The sequence below is a fragment of the Tinamus guttatus genome, unplaced genomic scaffold, assembly GCF_059628265.1.
Source record: "Tinamus guttatus ecotype Peru unplaced genomic scaffold, ASM5962826v1 Tinamus_guttatus_pri_ptg000827l, whole genome shotgun sequence".
NCBI lineage: Eukaryota > Metazoa > Chordata > Aves > Tinamiformes > Tinamidae > Tinamus > Tinamus guttatus.
This window is the reverse complement of record NW_028289361.1, coordinates 122,978-141,574: the sequence shown is the minus strand read 5'-3', so window position 1 is coordinate 141,574 and position 18,597 is coordinate 122,978. Positions and strand designations below refer to the sequence as shown.

Below are 18,597 nucleotides of genomic sequence, written 5' to 3'. Positions count from 1 at the left end.
AATGCACGTCCCCCCATTGCAACGCACGGCGCCCTGCACGTCACCTCCCCGCGCTGCAACGCGCAGCGCCCCGTTGCAGCCCGCAGCACCGCGCGGCCCAAACGAACCCCTCCTTTTTGCAGCGCCGGGGCCCGCCGGGGCGCCATGGCCAAGCTGCTGGTGTCGCTGGTGGTGCTGGGCGCCGTGGCCCGTCCCCAGGCGCCGCCGACGTCCCCGGCGTCCCCGCGCTGCCCGGCGCGCTGCATCTGCCCGGCGCCGGCGCCCAACCCGACGCTGCTGTGCGCCAAGACGGGGCTGCTGTTCGTGCCGCCGGCGCTGGACCGGCGCGCCGTGGAGCTGCGCCTGGCCGACAACTTCATCGCCGCCGTGCGCCGCGCCGACTTCGCCAACATGAGCAGCCTGCTGCACCTGACGCTGTCGCGGAACGCCATCCGGCACGTGGCGCCCGGCGCCTTCGGGGACCTGCGCGCCCTGCGCGCGCTGCACCTCGACGGCAACCGGCTGCTGGCGCTGGGCGGCGCGCAGCTGCGCGGGCTGGCGAGCCTGCGGCGCCTGACGCTGGCCAACAACCAGCTGGGCCGCATCGAGGCGGCCGCCTTCGGCGCCTTCGTGGCCACCGTGGAGGACCTGGACCTGTCCTACAACAACCTGGCGGCGGTGCCCTGGGAGGCCATCGGCGCCATGGCCAGCCTCAACACGCTCACGCTGGACCACAACCTGCTGGAGCGCGTGGCGCCCGGCGCGCTGGCGCGCCTGCCCAAGCTGGCGCGCTTGGACGTCACCGCCAACCGCCTGCGCACCTTGACGGAGCCCGGCGGCGCCGCCAGGCCGGCCACGGCCCCGCGCCTCAGCCTGGCGCTGGGGGGGAACCCGCTGCACTGCAACTGCGAGCTGCTGTGGCTGCGGCGGCGGCGCGGCGGCGAGGCCGCGGCCGGCGACGCGGCGCTGGAGACGTGCGCGTCGCCGCCGCGCCTGGCCGACCGGCCGCTGGCGGCGGTGCCCGAGGAGGACTTCGTGTGCCAGGCGCCGCTCATCACGCGGGCGCGCGCCAGCGCCGGCGCCGTGCTGCAGGGCCAGGCGGTGAGCGTGGCGTGCGCGGCCGCCGGGGACCCCGCGCCGGCGCTGCGCTGGCTGGCGCCCGACGGGCGCCCCGTGCGCAACGGCAGCCGCCGCGCGCTGCGGCCCGACGGCACCCTGGAGCTGCGCGCCGCCACGCTGGGCGACCACGGCGCCTTCACCTGCGTGGCCACCAACGCCGCCGGCGAGGCGGCCGCGCCGGTGCCGCTGGCCGTGCTGCCGCTGCCGCTGCCCGCGGCCGCCGGGGACGTCGCGGCGCCCTCCGATATGGCCCGGGCCACCGCGGCGGCCACCAACGAGAGCCGGGCGCCCGGCGAGCGGCGCGTGGTGGCCGCCGAGCTCACGGAGTCCTCGGCGCGCATCCGCTGGCCGCCGCAGCGCCACGCGCCCGCCGTGCGCATGTACCAGATCCAGTACAACAGCTCGCTCGACGACAGCCTCGTGTACCGGTGAGCGCGGCGGGAGCGCGTTGCACAAGCGTGCGAGATGCAGCGCGTTGCACAAGCATGCACGAGCCGGGGCATTGCACAGCGTGCAGGATCTGGTGCATTCCAGCGTGCACAATCTAATGCATTGCACAGTGTGCAGGATCTGGTGCATTGGATGAGCGTGCACAATCTAGTGCATTGCAAAGTGTGTAGGATCTGGTGCCTTGCATGAGCGTGCACAATCTAATGCATTGCACAGCGTGCAGGATCTGGTGCATTCCAGCGTGCAATATCTAGTGCATTGCATAGTGTGCAAGACCTGGTGCATTGCATGAGCGTACACAATCTCATGCATTGCAAAGTGTGCAGTATCTGGTGCATTCCAGTGTGCAGGACCCGGGGCATTGCACAGCATGCAGGATCTGGTGCATTGCATGAGTGTGCACAATCTAGTGCATTGCACAGTGTGCAGGATCTGGTGCATGCCAGCGTGCAGGATCCAGGGCATTGCATGAGCATGCACAATCTCATGCACTGCAAAGTGTGCAGGACCTGGTGCATTCCAGCATGCACTATCTAGTGCATTGCACAGTGTGCAGGATCTGGTGCATTCCAGCTGTGCAGGATCTGGGGCATTTCATGAGGGTGCACAATCTAGTGCATTGCACAGTGTGCAGGATCTGGTGCATTCCAGCGTGCAGGATCCGGGGCATTGCACAGCTTGCAGGATCCTGTGCATTGCATGAGTGTGCACAATCTAGTGCATTGCAAAGTGTGCAGGATCTGGTGCACTTCCCCATGCAGGATCCAGTGCATTGCACAGCTTGCAGGATCCCGTGCATTGCACGGTCATCCGCAATCCAGAGCATTTTGCCAACATGCACAACCCAGCTCCTTGTACTACCATCCACAGCCCAGTGCATTGCACCAACGCGTGCAACCTGGTGCATTGCCCCAGCATGCACACTCCGATGCACCGCACTGGTGGGTGCATTCCTGTGCATTGCACCAATATTCCTGATCCCCCGCATTGCATGCAGGCCGCGATGCGTTGCACACACACGCGCGATCTGGTGCATTGCACAAGCGCCCAAGTCCCAGTGCGTTGTACCATTGCGCATTGCACAAGTGCGTGCAAACTGGTGCACTGCACACGCACGCATGCCCCCGTGCAGCGCACCGCATCCCGGTGCATTGCACCGGCGCCGTCCCTGACCCCCCCCGTTGCTCCGCACAGGATGATCCCGTCGTCCAGCAAGACCTTCGTGGTGACGGACCTGGCGGCGGGCCGCGAGTACGACCTGTGCGTGCTGGCCGTGTACGAGGACGGCGTGACGGCGCTGCCGGCGGCGCGCGCCGTGGGCTGCGTGCGCTTCGCCACGGCGCCCGGCGGCCCCCAGTGCCCCGCCGGCCGCCCCCACTTCCTGGGCGGCACCATCATCATCGTCATCGGCGGCGCCATCGCCGCCTCCGTGCTCGTCTTCATCCTCATCCTCACCGTGCGCTACAAGGCGGCGGGCGCCCGGCGCCGTCCCGCCGCGGCCGCGCTGCACAGCGTCTGCTCGCAGACCAACGGCGCCCACGCCAAGCAGCCCGATGAGCCCCAAGGGGACACGGGGGACACCGATGTGACAGGCCCCGAGCCGCTGGGTGCCACGGGTGCACCCGAGGCGATTGCAATGGGTGCAACGGCGCCGGGCGCGATTGCAATGGGCGCAACGGCGCACGGGGCGATTGCAGTGGGTGCGACGGCGCCAGGCGCGATTGCAATGGGTGCAACGGCACCGGGCGCAATTGCAATGGGTGCAACGGCACCGGGCGCGATTGCAATGGGTGCAACGGCGCCGGGGGGCCCGGCGGGCGCCAGGACGCCGCGGCAGCGGCACTCGTTCGATGGGGCCCGCGGGCTCTTCCCCAGCCACAGCTACCCGCGCCGCGCACGGACACGACTGCACGGCTCCACGTCGCGCCTCGACGCCGCGGCCCTCGCGCCGGCCGCGCGGCGCCCGCCCTTCGGCAGCACCGAGTGGATGCTCGAGAGCACCGTGTGAATGGGGAAGGGGGGGGTGGTTTTATGGGCGGGGGGGGGCACCCATGGGTGCTGCTGGGCGGCTTTGGGGGGGCCTCCTGGGCATGGCTGTGGGCGCGCGGCCTGGGGGTGTTGGCGCCTTTGGGTGCTTAGCGGGAGCCTGGGCATGTCGATGGCGCGTGCCTGGGGTCCCGTGCAAGCTTGCGGCACCCTTGGGTGCTCCTCCGCGCCTTTGGGTGCCCATGCACATCCTGGGCGCCCCAGGGGGCTAGTGCATCGTGCTGGCACCCTTGGGTGCGTCCTTGGCACGTGCAGGTGCCTGAGTCCATCTTTGGGGGTTCAAATGCACCCCTAGCACCCTTAGCACCCTGTGGGCACCCTTGGGTGCTGGAGCGCTCCCCTATCACCCCCAGGGCCCTATGTGCACCCCTGGGTGTCTCTGCCACCCGTTGGGCACCCGTGTTCACCCTAGAGCAACCCTGATACCCCTAGGTGCCCCCTTGGCACCCTTGGGTGCCCCTGGGACCCCAGCGCCGCCCCAGGGGACCCCATGTGCTCCCCGACACCCAAAGGAGCCTCTCCCTGCCCGGGACCCTTGTGCCCCTCCATAGGGCACCCATATGCACCCCGGGACCCGTGTGCACCCCAACACGCGTGTGCATCCTCCAGAGCTGTGTGCGCCGTGACACGTGTGCGTGCCGTGCAAAACACGTGTGAAATGCAATGTGTGGGTGCAATGCAACACACGTGTGCAATGCAACGCGTGCGTGCACCCCAATGTGTGCGTGCAACGTGACACACGTGTGCAATGCAACATGCGGGTGCAATGTAACATGCGGGTGCAATGCAAAATCCTAGAGCGCCACAACATGTGCGTGCAACGTGACGTGTGTGTAATGCACCGTGTGGGTCGAATGCAACGTGCGCATGCAATGTAACAAGCGTGTGCACTGCAAAACCCTAGTGCACCCCAACATGCGCATGCAACGTGACACACGTATGCAATGCATTGTGCGGGTGCAATGAAACACACGTGTGCAATGCAAGGCCCTAATGCATCCCAACATGTGCATGCAACGTGACACACGTGCAATGCAATATGCGGGTGCAATGCAACATGCGTGTGCAATGCAACGCGTGCGTGCACCCCAGTGTGTGCGTGCAACGTGACACACGTGTGCAATGCAACATGTGTGTGCAATGCAAGGCCCTGGCGCACCCCACCACGCGCGTGCAACGTGACACACGTGCAACGTGACACACGCGTGTGCAATGGGGCACGCGCGCCGCCCGCCTCGTCCTCCCGCCGCGGTGCCTTAGGACGGGCGCCGGGACACGCCACAGACATGTCTGCACAGATGACACGAGAACCGCAGCCCCCCCTCCCCGGTGCGGCTGCTTCGTTAGCGCTAACGAGGCCCTGGGGCCCCGGGAGCTCCTATCTGGCTGGTCTAGATAACCCTGGCGGGGGCTCCCCCCCCCGCATCGCCCCGACCCCCCCCATCTTCCCCCTGATCCCCCCCCCGCACCCTGACCCCCCCCTTGACCCCCTCATCCTCACCCTGCCCCCCCCCCCACCAGCCGCCACCCGGAGCCCCCCCCCCCCCCCGCAGTGTTTAACACAAGTTTTTACATTAAAAACCTGTGCCCCCCCCCCAGGCCCGCGGGCCCCCCCGCAAAGGAGGCGATTAAACCTTTTGTGTGTGAAGAGCAGCCACCTCCAGCCCCTCTGTGCCGGGGTTGGGATGGGGCGGGGGGGAGCTCAACCTCATACGAGACACCTGAGAATCTCCCGTTCCCTCCTTTCACTAAGGGGCAAGGCAGGTGCGGCCTTGCCATGCAAATGAGCTCATTAGCATGCCCATGAGGCAATTGGCTGATTATGGGGGTAATAATGCTGATTAATTCACTCCCGGTGGTAACGAACGTTGGCTGAGGGGGCGCCGGGTTTCGATGCAGGGCAGGTGTCTCCCATCCAGGCCCGTCGCGGGGCAGACCCTGCTTAGCTTCCCGGAACCGCCCCCTGGCATGTGGGTGGGCGAGAGGGTATCCAACCGGAGACGGTTGCTAGGAGACGGGTGGGAGAGGGTTGCCGGGATACAGGCGCGAGGCTGTTGCCGGGGCCGGTTGCCAGGATACGGGCAGGCTACGGTTGCCAGGATACGGGGAGGGAGGCGGTTGCCTGGATCCTGAGTGTGGCCTCCCCACCCACTGGTATCAGAGCAAGGGGCGTGGCCCGTGGGTCATTAATATGCAAATAAGGGGCAGGGTCTCCCCCAAGGCTGGGAAGGGCCCAGCTGGGCCCTGGCAACTCATCACATGGGTGGGAGGACCTGGATACTTGGGCCCTTTCCCAGGAAAAGGGACCTGGAGGCCGATGGGGTTGGGCCCGGACACCTGGGCCCTTTCCCAGGGGGAGTGGAAGGTCGCAGTGAAAGGGGGAGGTTGAGGGGGACCCGGACACCTGGGCCCCTTCCCAGGTGGGAAGAGATGCCTGGAAGGAGGGAGCCCGGATGCCTGGCTCCCTTCTTGGAAGGCCAGGGTGGGTTGCAGACCCCCGGGAAACCCTGGGTCTTATTTGAGGAGGGAGAGAGGGTCCATGGACCCCATGGTGGCCCCAGATGCCTGGACCCCTCTTGGAGGAGGAGACACCCGCCTGCCCGGAGCGGGGGCGTCCCCGGACACCTGGGCCCCTTCCCACCAGCTGTTCTCCTTCCCACAGCCTTGGGGCCGGGTATATCCGTGGGGCGGGCGAGCGAGGCCGCGGTGGTGGCGGGTGACGATGGCGCCGCTGGTGCTGGCGGTGCTGGCGGCGGCGGTGGCGGCGGCCGGGGCGCAGTGCCCGGTGGCGAGCGACCTGAAGAACGTCAACGGCACCCGCATCTGCGCCCAGCTCTACACCGACGACAGCCCCTACTACGAGGACTGCTGCGGCGGCAGCGTCCTCGTGGTGAGCCCCGGCACCGACATGCCCTACATGCCCATCGGCTGGGCCGGCAAGGTCTCCTCGCTCGTGGTGGGCACCCGCTGCCAGCTCACAGTGTGGGACAGGCGCGGCAAGCAGGGCCACAGCCGCTCGTTCAGCCCCGGCGCCGTGCCCCGGCTGCAGGAGCTGCGCCGCGGGCTGCTGCTTGACTGGGACAACGCCATCAGGGGGTATTACTGCAAGTGCAGCTGAGGAGGGGCGGCGTGGGGGCGACGCGGGGCAGCGGGAGGCAACGGGAGGCAACAGGAGGCAACGGGAGGCGGCACGAGGCGACGGGAGTCAACGCGACTCAATGGGAGTCAACACAAGGCGATGGGAGTCAACACAGGTCAACGGGAGTCTGCACAGGGCAGTGGGAGCCGGTGGCAGTCAACATGGTCAACGGGAGTCAATCCAGGTCAGCGAGAGTCAAACCAAGTCAACAAGAGTCAACCCAACTCAATAAGAGTCAAACCAAGTCAACGAGAGTCAATCCAAGTCAACAAGAGTCAAGCCAAGTCAACGAGAATCAAGCCAAGTCAACGAGAGTCAAGCCAAGTCAACAGGAGTCAACACAGCCCAAAGGGAGCCAACATGGGTCAACATGAGTCCTAGCAGGTCAACACGGGCCAACATGAGTCAATGAAGGTCAATATGGGCCAACACGAGTCAAAGAAGGTCAACACGGGCCAACACAAGTCAATGAAGGTCAACCTTGGCCAACACGAGTCAATGAAGGTCAACATGTGTCAACACACGTCAACGCAGGTCAACACCATGACGTGGGTCAACATGAGCAACGTGGACTGACATGAGCTGACATGGCTTGATGTGAGTCAACATGGGTTGACACGGGTGACACGCGTGGCCGTGCCAGGCCCCGCCTTCCTGCCCCAATAAAACCCCTCCAAGCTGCAGCTCCCGCCTGCCGGGGGGTTTATTTGGGGTGTTGTCCCCTGGGGGGGTGACGGGGGTGTCACGCGGTGTCCTGTTGGGTGGGGGGGCGCACGGTGACGCTGCTGTCGGTGACGCGGGTGCGCGCGAGGCCGGTGGCCGCCAGCGCCTCCCGCGCCGCGTGCGCGAAGTCGACGTAGCGGGCGCCGGGGCCGTAGCGCTCGAAGACGTGGGCGATCTGCGGGGCGGTACACGCGTGTGCGCATGCACACGCAAGTACACGCGTGCACAAGCATGCACAAGCATGCACATGCAAGTACAGGCATGCACAAGCATGCACATGCATGCACAAGCATGTACATGCAAGTACATGCATGCACAAGTGCGCACACGCAAGCACAAGTGCGTAGACGGAAGTACAGGCATGCACACGCATGCACATGCACGCACAAGCGTGCACACTCAAGTACATGCATGCACAAGCATGCACATGCATGCACAAGCATGTACACGCATGCACAAGTGCGCACATGGAAGTACACGCATGCAAGCACATGCATGCATGCAAAAGCAAGTACACACATGCACAAGCGCATACACACAAGTACACACATGCACAAGAGGGCGCACGCAAGCACACACATGCACAAGCGTGCACATGCATGCACGAGCGTGCATGCACAAGTACATGCATGCACAAGCATGTATATGCATGCACAAGCGCGCACACACAAGTACACGTGCGCACACAGAAGTACACGCATGCACAAGCACATGAATCCATGCACGCACAAGTAAGCACACACACGTGCACACACACAAGTACACACATGCACAAGCGCATGCACGCGTGCACGACTGTGCACACACAAATACAACATGCACAAGTGTGCACACGCAAGTACACGCATGCACAAGCACATGCATGCACAAGCAAGTACACACATGCACAAGTGCGTGCGCGCATGCACGAGTGTGCGCACACAAATACACACATGCACACACAAGTACATGCATGCACAAGCATGTGCATGCATGCACAAGCACGCACAGGCATGCACAAGCATGTACATGCAACTACATGCATGCAGAAGCGCACGCAGGCAAGTACATGCATGCACAAGCGCACGCATGAGCATGCACACGCATGTGCATGCATGCACAAGCACGCACATGCATGCATGAGCGTGCACACGCAACTACATGTGTGCACAATTGCACGCAAGTACGTGCAAGCACAAGCGTGCACACCCAAGTACATGCATGCAGAAGCACATGCACGCATGCACAAGCTGGCACATGCAAGTACAGGCATGCACGCACAAGCACACACACACAAGTACATGCATGCACAAACACACACATGCACAAGCGCACACACGCATGCACAAGCGCGCAGACGCGTGCACGAGCGTGCACACCCAAGTACATGCATGCACAAGCACACGCATGCACAAGCAAGCACATGCATGCACACACATGCACGGGGGTGTGCACGCGTGTGTGTGTTGCACACACAAGCACACCCGCGCGCTTACGTGGTACCAGGCGCCCACGCGGGTGGCGGCGCCGTCGCGGGGTCCCTCGTGCTGGAAACGCGCCAGGACTTGGCAACCGTCGGCCCCCAACAGGCGGCACCGGAGTCGGTAGGTGGTAGCGCCCAGGCCGCTGGCCTCGTACCTGTGCCCGCCCGTGTCACCCCGCGTCACCCATTACAACCTGTGTCACCCTGTGACATGTCAGCGCCGTGACAGCCCATGTCACCACCCCCTGTTGGCCTGTGTCACCCCGTCACACCCTGTATCCCCCAACAATCGCCCATGTGACCCCTACCCAGCCCATGTCACCCTGCAACACCCCGTGTCACCCTGTATCAGCCTGTGTCACCCCACATCAACCCTCAACATCCCACGGTGGCTCGTGTCACCCTGCAGTGCCCTGTGTCACCCCAAAACACCCCGTGATGCTCCGTGTCACCCTGTACCACCTTGTGCCACCCCCCAACATGTCACCCCCCAACACCCCATGTCACCCCGAATCACCCTGTGACAGCCCATGTCAGCCTGTGTCACCCCACATCAACCCTCAACACCCCATGGTGGCTCGTGTCACCCTGCAGTTCCCTGTGTCACCCCAAAACATCCGGTGACGCTCCGTGTCACCCTGTACCACCTTGTGCCACCCCCCAACACCCCGTGTCACCCCAAATCACCCTGTGACACCCCATGTCAGCCTGTGTCACCCTGTATCTGCCAGCCCCTGAGAGCCCCCAGCCAGCCCTGAACCACCCACGCGTCCCATGTCACCCGGTGTCACCCATTGTCACCCGGTGTCACCCGGCGTCACCCTACCAGTCCATGACGACGATGGGGGGCTGGTGGGTGTCCAGCAGCGCCGCGTCCAGCCCCTGCGCCCGCAGGTCCACGCGCTGCCGCTTCACCCGCCACCTGCGCGGGTGCCGCGGGTGACACCGTGACACGGTGACACTGCGACACCCGCACGCGCGTGTGACGCCCCGGCCCCACCTGAACCGCGACCCCGCGGGGGCTTCGGCCTCGTCCTCCTCCTCCTCGACGCTCACGTCCCAGCCCGCGACAGCCCCTGCAGCGGGTGACGGTGTCACACACGCGGGTACAAGCGTGTGCGTGTGTGCGACCCCCCCACAACCATCGCTCACCCGGCGGCTCCGCGGCGTCAACCGGCGCCGGCTCCGAGACGTTGAGCCCTGCGGGAGGAGGTGGCCGCCTGTTATAGGCAGCCGGGGGCAACAGGTGGCCAGGGGCAACAGGCGGCCAGGGACAACAGGCAGCCGGGGGGCAACAGGCGGTACCTTCGGGCCGGGGGTTCTGCAGGAGGTTCCTGTTGAAGGGGGAGCGCGACGCCATGGGGGACGTGCTGCAGCCCGGTCGCGGTGTTGCCGCGGCGGGTGTTGCCGTGGCGGGTGTTGCCTGCCCGGACGCGCCGCCTGTGCAACACCCTGGGGCGGCGCCTTCAACCCCCGCAGCGGGGTGAGGCAACACAACCGCCTCCCGCCAACAGTCGCAAGGGGTCGAGGTGTTCCCCCCCGCCCCCCAATAAAAACAAACAGGCGAAAGAGGTTGTTGTTGTTTTTTTGTTGTTTTTTTTCCATTTTTTTTTTCCAAAAAGGAAACCTGTAACCTCAACCGCGGCCAAACAGGAGCCCGGACGCCTGGGCCCGCGCCGCCCTCACAGCGGTACAAAAAAACGACAATATAAATAGTTTCGGTTGCGGTAAAAAGAGGAGGAAAAACAACCCAAAAACACAAAAAAAACAACCGCAAAGACCCCCTCCCCACCCCCAAAAAATCGATTTTCGGAACCAGGAGCAAAATGATTCTCCCACCCCCAAAACAACCCCCTTTTCCCCCAAAATCTCCCCCAAAATCAGTAGTTTTGGCCCCGGTGGTGCCGGGGGCTGTAGTGTGATGGAGGGATCCCGATGCCGGAGGATCCCGATGCCGAACGGGAGCCGGGATTCCCCCCTTGTGTCCCGAGATGAGATAGAAAAGCGGATTAAAACCCCCCAAAATGACGTCAAGAAGCCTCCGAAGGCGCCGGAATGCCAAATCCGGCGGGAAGGAGGGAGAATGTCCTGGCGCTTCCCAGCTCCGGGGCTCGTTTTCCAGCAGGAATTCCAGAATTCATTAAAAAGGAGCCACCAGAAGAGGGAAGTAGCTGGAAGACACCGGAGCGTCCCGACAGTAGCGGCACAGTGAGGAATCCAGTTGGAGGTGGCGGAAAGCCGGAGCGGCGCCGGAACGCCGCGGGAAAGCCGGAGCGCCGTCGGAAAGCCGGGATGCATCCAGAATGCCGTCCCGAAAGCCGGGGTGCCCTTGGCAAACCCAGGATACCAGTGGCAAGAACTGGGAAGCCACCAGCACAACCGGCCGCCCTTGGAAAACTGGGAAGCCACCGGCACAACCGGTCACCCTTGGAAAACCAGGAGGCCACCAGCACAAGTGGCCGCCCTTGGAAAACCGGGAAGCCACCAGCACAACCGGCCGCCCTTGGAAAACCGGGAAGCCACCGGCACAAGCGGCCACCATCGGCCAGTCCGTCCCCCGCGGAGCCGGGAGGATCCGGATGCGGGAGCGCGGCGGCGTTCCGGGCGCCGCGTCTCACCGGAGCCGGTTCTGCCGCATGAGGGGGACGATGCAGGACGGGGGTCCCGCTTTGCCCAGGAACGGGTGTTTCAACAGTTCGGTGGCGGCGGCGCGTTGTAGCGGGTCCCGCACCAGCATGCGGTCCAGGAAGCCCTTGAGGGAAGGCGACACCTGCAACGGAGCGACTGTGAGCGTGGGGACAACAACGGGAGCGGGGGGTTGTTTGGGGGTGTTCCTACCTTGTGCACGTTCTTGAGCTTGGGCGGCAGGTTGTCCCGGATCATCTTCATGGCCTTCAGCGGTGGCTCGTTGAAATACGGCGGTTCCCCGTCAACCATCTCGATGACCATCACCCCCAGGGACCAGATGTCCACCTGTTGTTGAGGGTGACAAGCGCGCGGCCGTCAGTCGGACCCGATTTTCGGCCCGCCCAAGGGAGGACGCTGTGCCCGGGGGGCGGTACAGTCGGCCGCCGAGTGTTGTCACCGCGCGGCCTCACCTCCGGTCCGTAGGGCAGGCGGGAGATGAGCTCCGGCGCCATCCAGTACGGCGTTCCCACCAGCGACTTCCGCCGCGGCACCTCCTTGTTCACTTGGGCGCAGAAGCCAAAATCGGAGAGTTTCACCTGGAAAAAAGGGGGAAAAAGGGCTGGAGATCGGGAGCATTCCCGGCCGGCCGCGGGGCTGGAAAAGCGCCGGGAAGCGGGAATGGGGGGGTCGCGGATGGGCCGCGCTCACCCGCCCGTCGTGCGTGAGGAGGATGGAGTCGCTCTTGATGTCGCGGTGGATGACGCCCTGCGCGTGGAGCACGGCCAGCGCCTTGAGCACGGCGAGACACACGGCGGCGATCTGCTCCTCGTTCATCCTACGGAGCGGTACGGGATGAGCGGGTGTGCGGAGCCGGCGCGCGGTGCGGCCGGCGGTGTTGTCACCCTACCTGGTGTGGGTGACGATGTCGGTGAGGGCGCCGCCTTCGAGGAACTCCATGACCACCCAGAGCTCGTCGGCCACCAGGTAGCTGTTGTACATCTCCACCACGTTCTCGTGCTGGTAGTCGCGCATGATGACAACCTGCGGGCGAGCGGCGCCGGCTCGGAGCGGGATGTGCGGAGACGGGGCTCCGAGCGCACCGAGAGGGAGCTCCGAGCGACGCCCCAAGAGGGAGCTCCGAGCTCCACACGCACCCGAAGAGGGAGCTCCGAGAGCGCCCCAAGATGGAGCTCCAAGCTCTGTGCATGCCCAGAGCCCCGTGAGAGTCCCCAGTGGGAGCTCCAAGCTCCATGCGCGCCCTGAGGCGGAGCTCCGAGCTCTGCAACAGCCCTGAGGCAGAGCTCCGAGTTCGGTGACAGGCCCCAATGGGAGCTCCGAGACAGCCCCGAGGCGGAGCTCCGAGCTCCATGAGAGCCCCGAGGTGGAGCTCGGAGCTCCGCACGCGCCCCGAGGCGGAGCTCCGAGAGAGCCCCGAACTCCACGCGCGCCCCAAGGCGGAGCTCCGCGCTCCCTGCGTGCCCCGAGCAGGAGCTCCGAGAGAGCCCCAAGGCGGAGCTCCGAGCTCCATGAGAGCCCCGAGGCGGAGCTCTGAGCTCCGGCTGCACCCCAAGCGGGAGCTCCGCCCTCTGCGCGTGCCCCCCGAGACGGAGCTCCGCCCTCCGTGAGAGCGCCCCGAGCCGGAGCTCCACGCTCCACGCGCGCTCTGAGCGGGAGCTCCGACAGAGCCCCGAGAAGGAGCTCCGCGCTCTGCGCGCGCCCCAGGACGGAGCTCCGCGCTCCACGAGAGAGCTCCGAGACGGAGCTCCGAGCCCCGCGCGCCCCGAGACGGAGCTCCACGAGAGCCCCAAGAGGGAGCTCTGCGTGCGCCCCAGGACAGAGCTCCGTGCTCCACGAGAGAGCTCCGAGACGGAGCTCCGAGCTCCGTGCGCACCCTGAGACGGAGCTCCGAGCTCCACGCGCGCGCCCCAGGACGGAGCTCCGAGCTCCGCAAGAGAGCTCCGAGACGGAGCTCTGAGCTCCGTGTGCGCCCCAGGACAGAGCTCCGAGCTCCACGCGCGCGCCCCAGGACGGAGCTCCGAGCTCCGCAAGAGAGCTCCGAGACGAAGCTCCGCGCTCCGCGCGCGCCCCAGGACAGAGCTCCGCGCTCCGCGAGAGAGCTCCAAGAGCGCCCCGAGACGGAGCTCCGAGCTGCACAAGAGTCCCGAGATGGAGATCCGCGCTCCACGCGCGCCCCAGGACAGAGCTCCGAGCTGCACGAGAGTCCCGAGACAGAGCTCCGCGCTCCATGCGCGCCTCAGGACGGAGCTCCGAGCTCCGTGAGAGAGCTCCGAGACGGAGCTCCGAGCTCCACGTGCGCGCCCCGAGACGGAGCTCCGAGCTGCACGCACGCCCCGAGACGGAGCTCCGAGCTGCACGAGAGTCCCGAGACGGAGCTCCGAGCTGCACGAGAGTCCCGAGACAGAGCTCCGCGCTCTGCGCGCACCCCGAGACGGAGCTCCGAGCTGCACGAGAGTCCCGAGACGGAGCTCCGAGCTGCACGAGAGTCCCGAGACGGAGCTCCGCGCTGCACGCGCGCCCCGGGACGGAGCTCCAAGCTCCGCGCGCGCCCCGGGACGGAGCTCCGAGCTCCGCGCGCGCCCCGGGACGGAGCTCCGAGCAGGCGCCCCGCGCTCCGTGCGCGCTCCGAGCAGGCGCTCCGCGTGTCCCTACCTCGTTGAAGAGCAGCTCTCGGCGCTGCTGCTTGCGCAGGTCCATCTTCTTGACGGCCACCAGCTTCCCGCTGCTGCGCACCGTGGCGATGCACACGACGCCCGTGGAGCCCTCTCCGATGCGGATGAAGTTATCCAGGTAGGAGCGCGGGTCGCCGGGATCCACCACCATCTGCAGCGCGGCGCGGAACTGCTCGTGCGACACGCGCGGCGCCGCCGGAGCCGGCGCCGGAGCCGGTGCCGGAGCCAGCTGCGGATCCGAGGCGTGCGGCGCCAGGCGGGCCGGAGCGGCGCGCGGAGCGCGCGGGAGGGCGCCGGGATGCGCCGCGGAGCCGGCGGCCGCGCGCAGGGGGCCGTTGGGGGCCGGCTCCGGCGGGCGGGCGGGTTCGGCCTGCGGGGAAGGAATTGCGGGAATTCCGTAAGCGGGAATTGGGATCCGGGAGGAGGGAGCGGGGAAGCCGCCGGTGCGCCGGAAAAGAGCGGGATCCGCGTTGGAAAGGGTGGAAGGGGACAGCGGGGAAGCGGGAAAAGCCGGGATCCACCGGAGCAGCCGCTCGGGAGAGACGGAAAGAGCGAGATCCGCATTGGACAGAATGGAAGGAGACAGCGGGGAAGCGGGAAAGGCCAGGATCCACCTGCTCGGGAGATCCGGAGGGAGAGGAGATCCATAGGGAGAGAAGGAGACAGCGGGAATGGCCCGGATCCGCCGGAGCAGCCGCTCGGGAGAGCCAGAAAGAGCGAGATCCGCGTTGGACAGAATGGAAGGAGACAGCTGGGAAGCGGGAAAGCCCCGGAGAGGGAAGCGGCAAAGCCCGGGATGCACCGGAGCAGCCGCTTGGAAGCGCCGGAGAATTCCGGAGCGAGCGGAAAAGGCAGCGGCAAAGCGGAAGACGCGGGACACGGCGGAGGAGGGAGCCGCTCCGGAGCCGCTCCGGTTTTCCCGGGACGTTTTACCTGGGAAGCGGCGGCCCTGGCGCCGTCGCTCTCGGCCCGCGGATACGTGTTGAACGGGCGCCCGGTCGGCTGGGCCGTCGACCCTTCGGAATCGGGAATGTCGGGAGTCCGGATGGCGGGGCCGGAGAGCGGGCGCTTGTCCCGGGAAGGCGACGCCGGGCCGCCCTCGGCGGCTCCGTAGCTGGATTGGGGCCTCTTGGCGGCGGCATCCCGGCGGGAACGGCTTTTCCCGTCGGATTTGGGGTAGTCGGGAGGCGGCGGGCGGGATGCGGGCGGCGCTTTCCCGGGAGCGCTCGGGAGCGGGCGGGAAGCCTGCGGCTCGGCGCCGCGCGGACGCTCCGGCTCGCTTCCGGAGCGCCTCCGCTCCCGGCTCCGGGCGGCGGGATCGCCGGGAAGCGGCGCCTTGGGAAGCCCTTCGGCCAGGCCGTTCTCCTGGCGGAGCCGCGGGAAAGGGGGGCTGTCCCTGCGCAGGGAATTGGAACGGGATACGGATACGGTCTCAAACTCATCCAGGAGCCAGGCCAGGGATCCGTCCTCGGCCGCTTTGTTCCCCCGGACGATGCTCTTGGAGCGGGACGGGAAGGCGGGCAGGAGCAGGAACACGGCGGCAAAAAGAGGGAAAAACAAAAGAAATCCAATAAAAACATGGAATGGAACGGGATGGGAGGGGAGGACGGAGCGGGGGGGACAACGGCACCGGCTCGAGCGAAGCGGATGGGAAAATCGCTCCGTTTTCCACAGGGATTCCGCATCCCGGAGGCGCTGGGAATGGAGCTGCGGTCTGGGAGCTCCCTGCTCCGAGCGGATCGTCCGGATACGGCGGATGGAGCGTTTTCCCACCAAAAAGTGGCCGCGTTTGGGAAGCCCCGGAGATGCTTTTCCGGGGAAAGAGCCGGCTCCGATGAAACCGCTTTCCCTCCGAATCCCGGGGGTCTCCCTAAATCCGCCGGCGTTTTCCAGACGGAGATGCTCCCGCTTTTCCCTGTGTCCTAAGGGCAAAGTGGCGCTGCGGAAAAGCCAAATCCAAGGAGATTTCCTCTCCTGGCAAAAAGGTTCAAGGAATCTCGTCCTGGCAAGGAGATGGTTTGAATCCCTGGATGGTGCTTTTTCCAAGAGGAGGAAAACTGGGAAGCGCCAGACTATCCCGGGAAAGCGGGTTGGGAAGAGGCGGCCGTGGAGGCCGTTCCAAAGGAACCGGATCCGAACGCTGGATGCGAAGGGAAACGGGAGCAAAAGAAGGGAATTTCATCCCAAAAGCCGGTGCCTCCGGATTCAAGGAAGGGGAGCCAAGCGCCGGATGATGGAACGGAAGCCGGGCAGGGATCAGGAGCACGGGAAAGCGGGATGGAGATGCCAAGGAGCACGCGGCATTCCCATGGGATCCCTCTCCCCACGCCTCCGGCGGCTTCCTGGCTCCGAGGACGCGGTTTGACCAAATTCCCATTGGACCGTTCTCCGGAATGACCAAGTCCGGAAGGTGCTGAAGGAATCCCGGGATCCAAGCACCGCTTACCTGCTCCGCAGCATCCCAAAGGGGTGGAAAATAGGGAAAAGCAGGGAAAACCTCCCCCCCGCCCCGGCTTCCCAAAGGGGCTCCCTTTGGAGCGGGCACCGCCGCATCCGCGCGCTGATTCCCGCCGGATCCGAGCGTCGATTCCCGCCGGCGGGAAGCGCCTTGATGGATCCAAGCACGGATTCCCGCCGGCGGGAAGCGCCTTGATGGATCCAAGCACGGATTCCTGCTGGCGGGAAGTGCCTTGATGGATCCAAGCACCGATTCCCGGCGGATCCAAGCGCTGATTCCCAGCGGCGGGAAGCACCTTGCCGGACCCGAGCACCAATTCCCGGCGGATCCAAGTGCAGATTCCTGCCTGCGGGAAGTGTCTCGCTGCATCCCAGCCAGGATTCCCACCGGCGGGAATCACCTTGTGCATCCGAGCACAGATTCCTGGCGGATCCGAGCGTGGATTCCCACCGTCGGGAAGCGCCTCGCCAGATCCGAGCGCTGATTCCCGACAGATCCAAGTGCGGATTCCCACCAGTGGGAATCACCTCGCTGCATCCGAGCCAGGATTCCTGGTGGATCCGAGAGCCGATTCCCGCCGATGGGAAGCGCCTGGCGCATCCGAGAGCTGATTCCCGCCGGATCCGAGTGCGGATTCCCACTGGCAGGAAGCACCTGGCCACGTCCGCACCGGGATTCCCACCGTCGGGAAGCGCCTGGACGGCTCCAAGCACCGATTCCCACCGGCGGGAAGCTCCTCGCCGGACCCGCGCGCCGATTCCCGGCGTTCCCACTCTTCCCGAGCCGCCTACCTTATGGGATCCGCTGCGGATGGCCGTGATGCAGCCGGGATCGACGAGCGGCTTCGGCCTCCGGGCGGATTCCTCGATGATTCCCTGCCACTGGCGCGGAAGCCCCGTGAATTTCTGCTCCCGCTCGTCGTATCCCGTGTGCACCCGGTGCTCGAAGTTGGACGGAGCCGAGATCTCCAGGCGCTTCTTCTTCTTCCCGAACATGGCGAGCCGGGCCGGAAAACCTGCAGAAAAACCGGGAAAAACCATTACAAAATGAAGCCGGGAGCTGGAAAAGCGTCTCCCTCCCGGAATCTGGTAGGATTATCCCAGCCCGCGCCTTGTGCTGCAGCGGATTCCGGATTCCGTGTTTCTTTCGGATCGCGCCACGATCCGGAGGGATTTCGGAGCGGCCGGCTGCTTTCCGGCAGCCGCTTCCCGGGATTCGACGCTCCCGTCGTTCCTTAAGGCCCGTCCTTCCCGCCAAGGCTGGATCCAACATCAAATCCGCCGATTCCGGATGATCCAGCGCTGTTTTCCAAGCTGGGTTCAAAATTCCGGCTTCAAATTCCGGTGTTTTCTAAAGCTAAGACATTTCGGATGAATCTTCCCCCCGTCACAATCCATCTTTTCCCTGTTTTTCCTCTTCCAGTAGGCTTGGAAAAGGGATTATTTTCCCCCAAAACCACATTCCTTCCTGGAAGCAGAGGATGCTCCTAAGGATGAAGAGCCACCTGGCACAACAAGCTGGATAAACCTATGGAAAAAGGCGCCTGTCCCGGAAAAGTGGGAAGTGTCGACGCTCCATCCTTGGAAAAACCACCGGAGACTTCGCTTAGGTACCCAGAAGAGTGGAAAATTGGGGTGTTTTACCTGGATATGCGGGAAAATCCAGTCGGCAGAAGGGAAAGCTCCCGGAGCCTCGATTTCTGCGGATCCGATCCCGGAAAACTCCGGGCAGGATGTTTTTTCCCTGCTGTAAACAAGGAGGTCTTGTTTACACTGCCGGGATATCCGGAAGGATGCGGCTCCCATCCCGCCCGGAGACGCTCCGAAGGGCTGCCAAAAGCATCCGGATTGATCCTGCAAAAGCAGCCGGAATTTCCAGCATGGGAAAGAGGTTGGAGCTACTG

The 18,597-nt window shown here is 65.2% G+C and overlaps 3 protein-coding genes across 7 annotated transcripts; 2 read left to right on the top strand and 1 right to left on the bottom strand.

The window, feature by feature from the left end:
* The first annotated feature begins 144 nt into the window (after positions 1-144).
* Positions 145-3,556, top strand: LOC148591413 (leucine-rich repeat and fibronectin type III domain-containing protein 1-like). Of its 4 annotated transcripts, none has more exons than XM_088537620.1 (3): positions 145-1,526; positions 2,743-3,110; positions 3,369-3,556. In XM_088537620.1, the coding sequence occupies exons 1-3, from the start codon at positions 145-147 to the stop codon at positions 3,554-3,556; spliced, it is 1,938 nt and encodes a 645-aa protein (XP_088393746.1). The 4 variants fall into 4 exon arrangements, with proteins under 4 accessions (XP_088393746.1, XP_088393745.1, XP_088393744.1 ...); XM_088537619.1 differs by having other exon boundaries at positions 2,743-3,173; positions 3,408-3,556; XM_088537618.1 differs by having other exon boundaries at positions 2,743-3,184; positions 3,392-3,556.
* A 2,760-nt stretch (positions 3,557-6,316) lies between these two features.
* On the top strand, positions 6,317-6,712 carry SYCN (syncollin). The gene has a single exon (XM_088537631.1). It carries the CDS (start codon positions 6,317-6,319, stop codon positions 6,710-6,712), a length of 396 nt encoding a protein of 131 aa, XP_088393757.1.
* A 4,802-nt stretch (positions 6,713-11,514) lies between these two features.
* PAK4 (p21 (RAC1) activated kinase 4) lies at positions 11,515-17,707 on the bottom strand. 2 transcript variants are annotated; one of them, XM_088537632.1, is made up of 8 exons: positions 17,486-17,707; positions 15,170-15,733; positions 14,217-14,606; positions 12,454-12,587; positions 12,232-12,381; positions 12,017-12,146; positions 11,757-11,891; positions 11,515-11,688 (listed from the first exon to the last, which is right to left on the bottom strand). In XM_088537632.1, the coding sequence occupies exons 1-8, from the start codon at positions 17,687-17,689 to the stop codon at positions 11,533-11,535; spliced, it is 1,863 nt and encodes a 620-aa protein (XP_088393758.1). In that variant the 5' UTR covers positions 17,690-17,707; the 3' UTR covers positions 11,515-11,532. The 2 variants fall into 2 exon arrangements, with proteins under 2 accessions (XP_088393758.1, XP_088393759.1); XM_088537633.1 differs by having other exon boundaries at positions 12,017-12,142; positions 12,255-12,381.
* Between the last annotated feature and the right edge of the window lie 890 nt (positions 17,708-18,597).

What these genes read in the sequence shown, in the direction of transcription:
- SYCN (XM_088537631.1), top strand. Translation starts at nt 6,317, where the DNA reads ATGGCGCCGCTGGTGCTGGCGGTGCTGGCGGCGGCGGTGGCGGCGGCC.
- PAK4 (XM_088537632.1), bottom strand. Translation starts at nt 17,689, where the DNA reads ATGTTCGGGAAGAAGAAGAAGCGCCTGGAGATCTCGGCTCCGTCCAAC. An exon ending in GAGAGCTGCTCTTCAACGAG is followed by an intron (nt 12,588 to 14,216) that starts GTAGGGACACGC and finishes GCTCGCCCGCAG; the next exon opens with GTTGTCATCATGCGCGACTA. An exon ending in AGCTCAAGAACGTGCACAAG is followed by an intron (nt 11,689 to 11,756) that starts GTAGGAACACCC and finishes GCTCCGTTGCAG; the next exon opens with GTGTCGCCTTCCCTCAAGGG.
- LOC148591413 (XM_088537617.1), top strand. Translation starts at nt 145, where the DNA reads ATGGCCAAGCTGCTGGTGTCGCTGGTGGTGCTGGGCGCCGTGGCCCGT. An exon ending in GACGACAGCCTCGTGTACCG is followed by an intron (nt 1,527 to 2,742) that starts GTGAGCGCGGCG and finishes TGCTCCGCACAG; the next exon opens with GATGATCCCGTCGTCCAGCA. An exon ending in ATTGCAATGGGTGCAACGGC is followed by an intron (nt 3,199 to 3,372) that starts GCCGGGCGCGAT and finishes GGCGGGCGCCAG; the next exon opens with GACGCCGCGGCAGCGGCACT.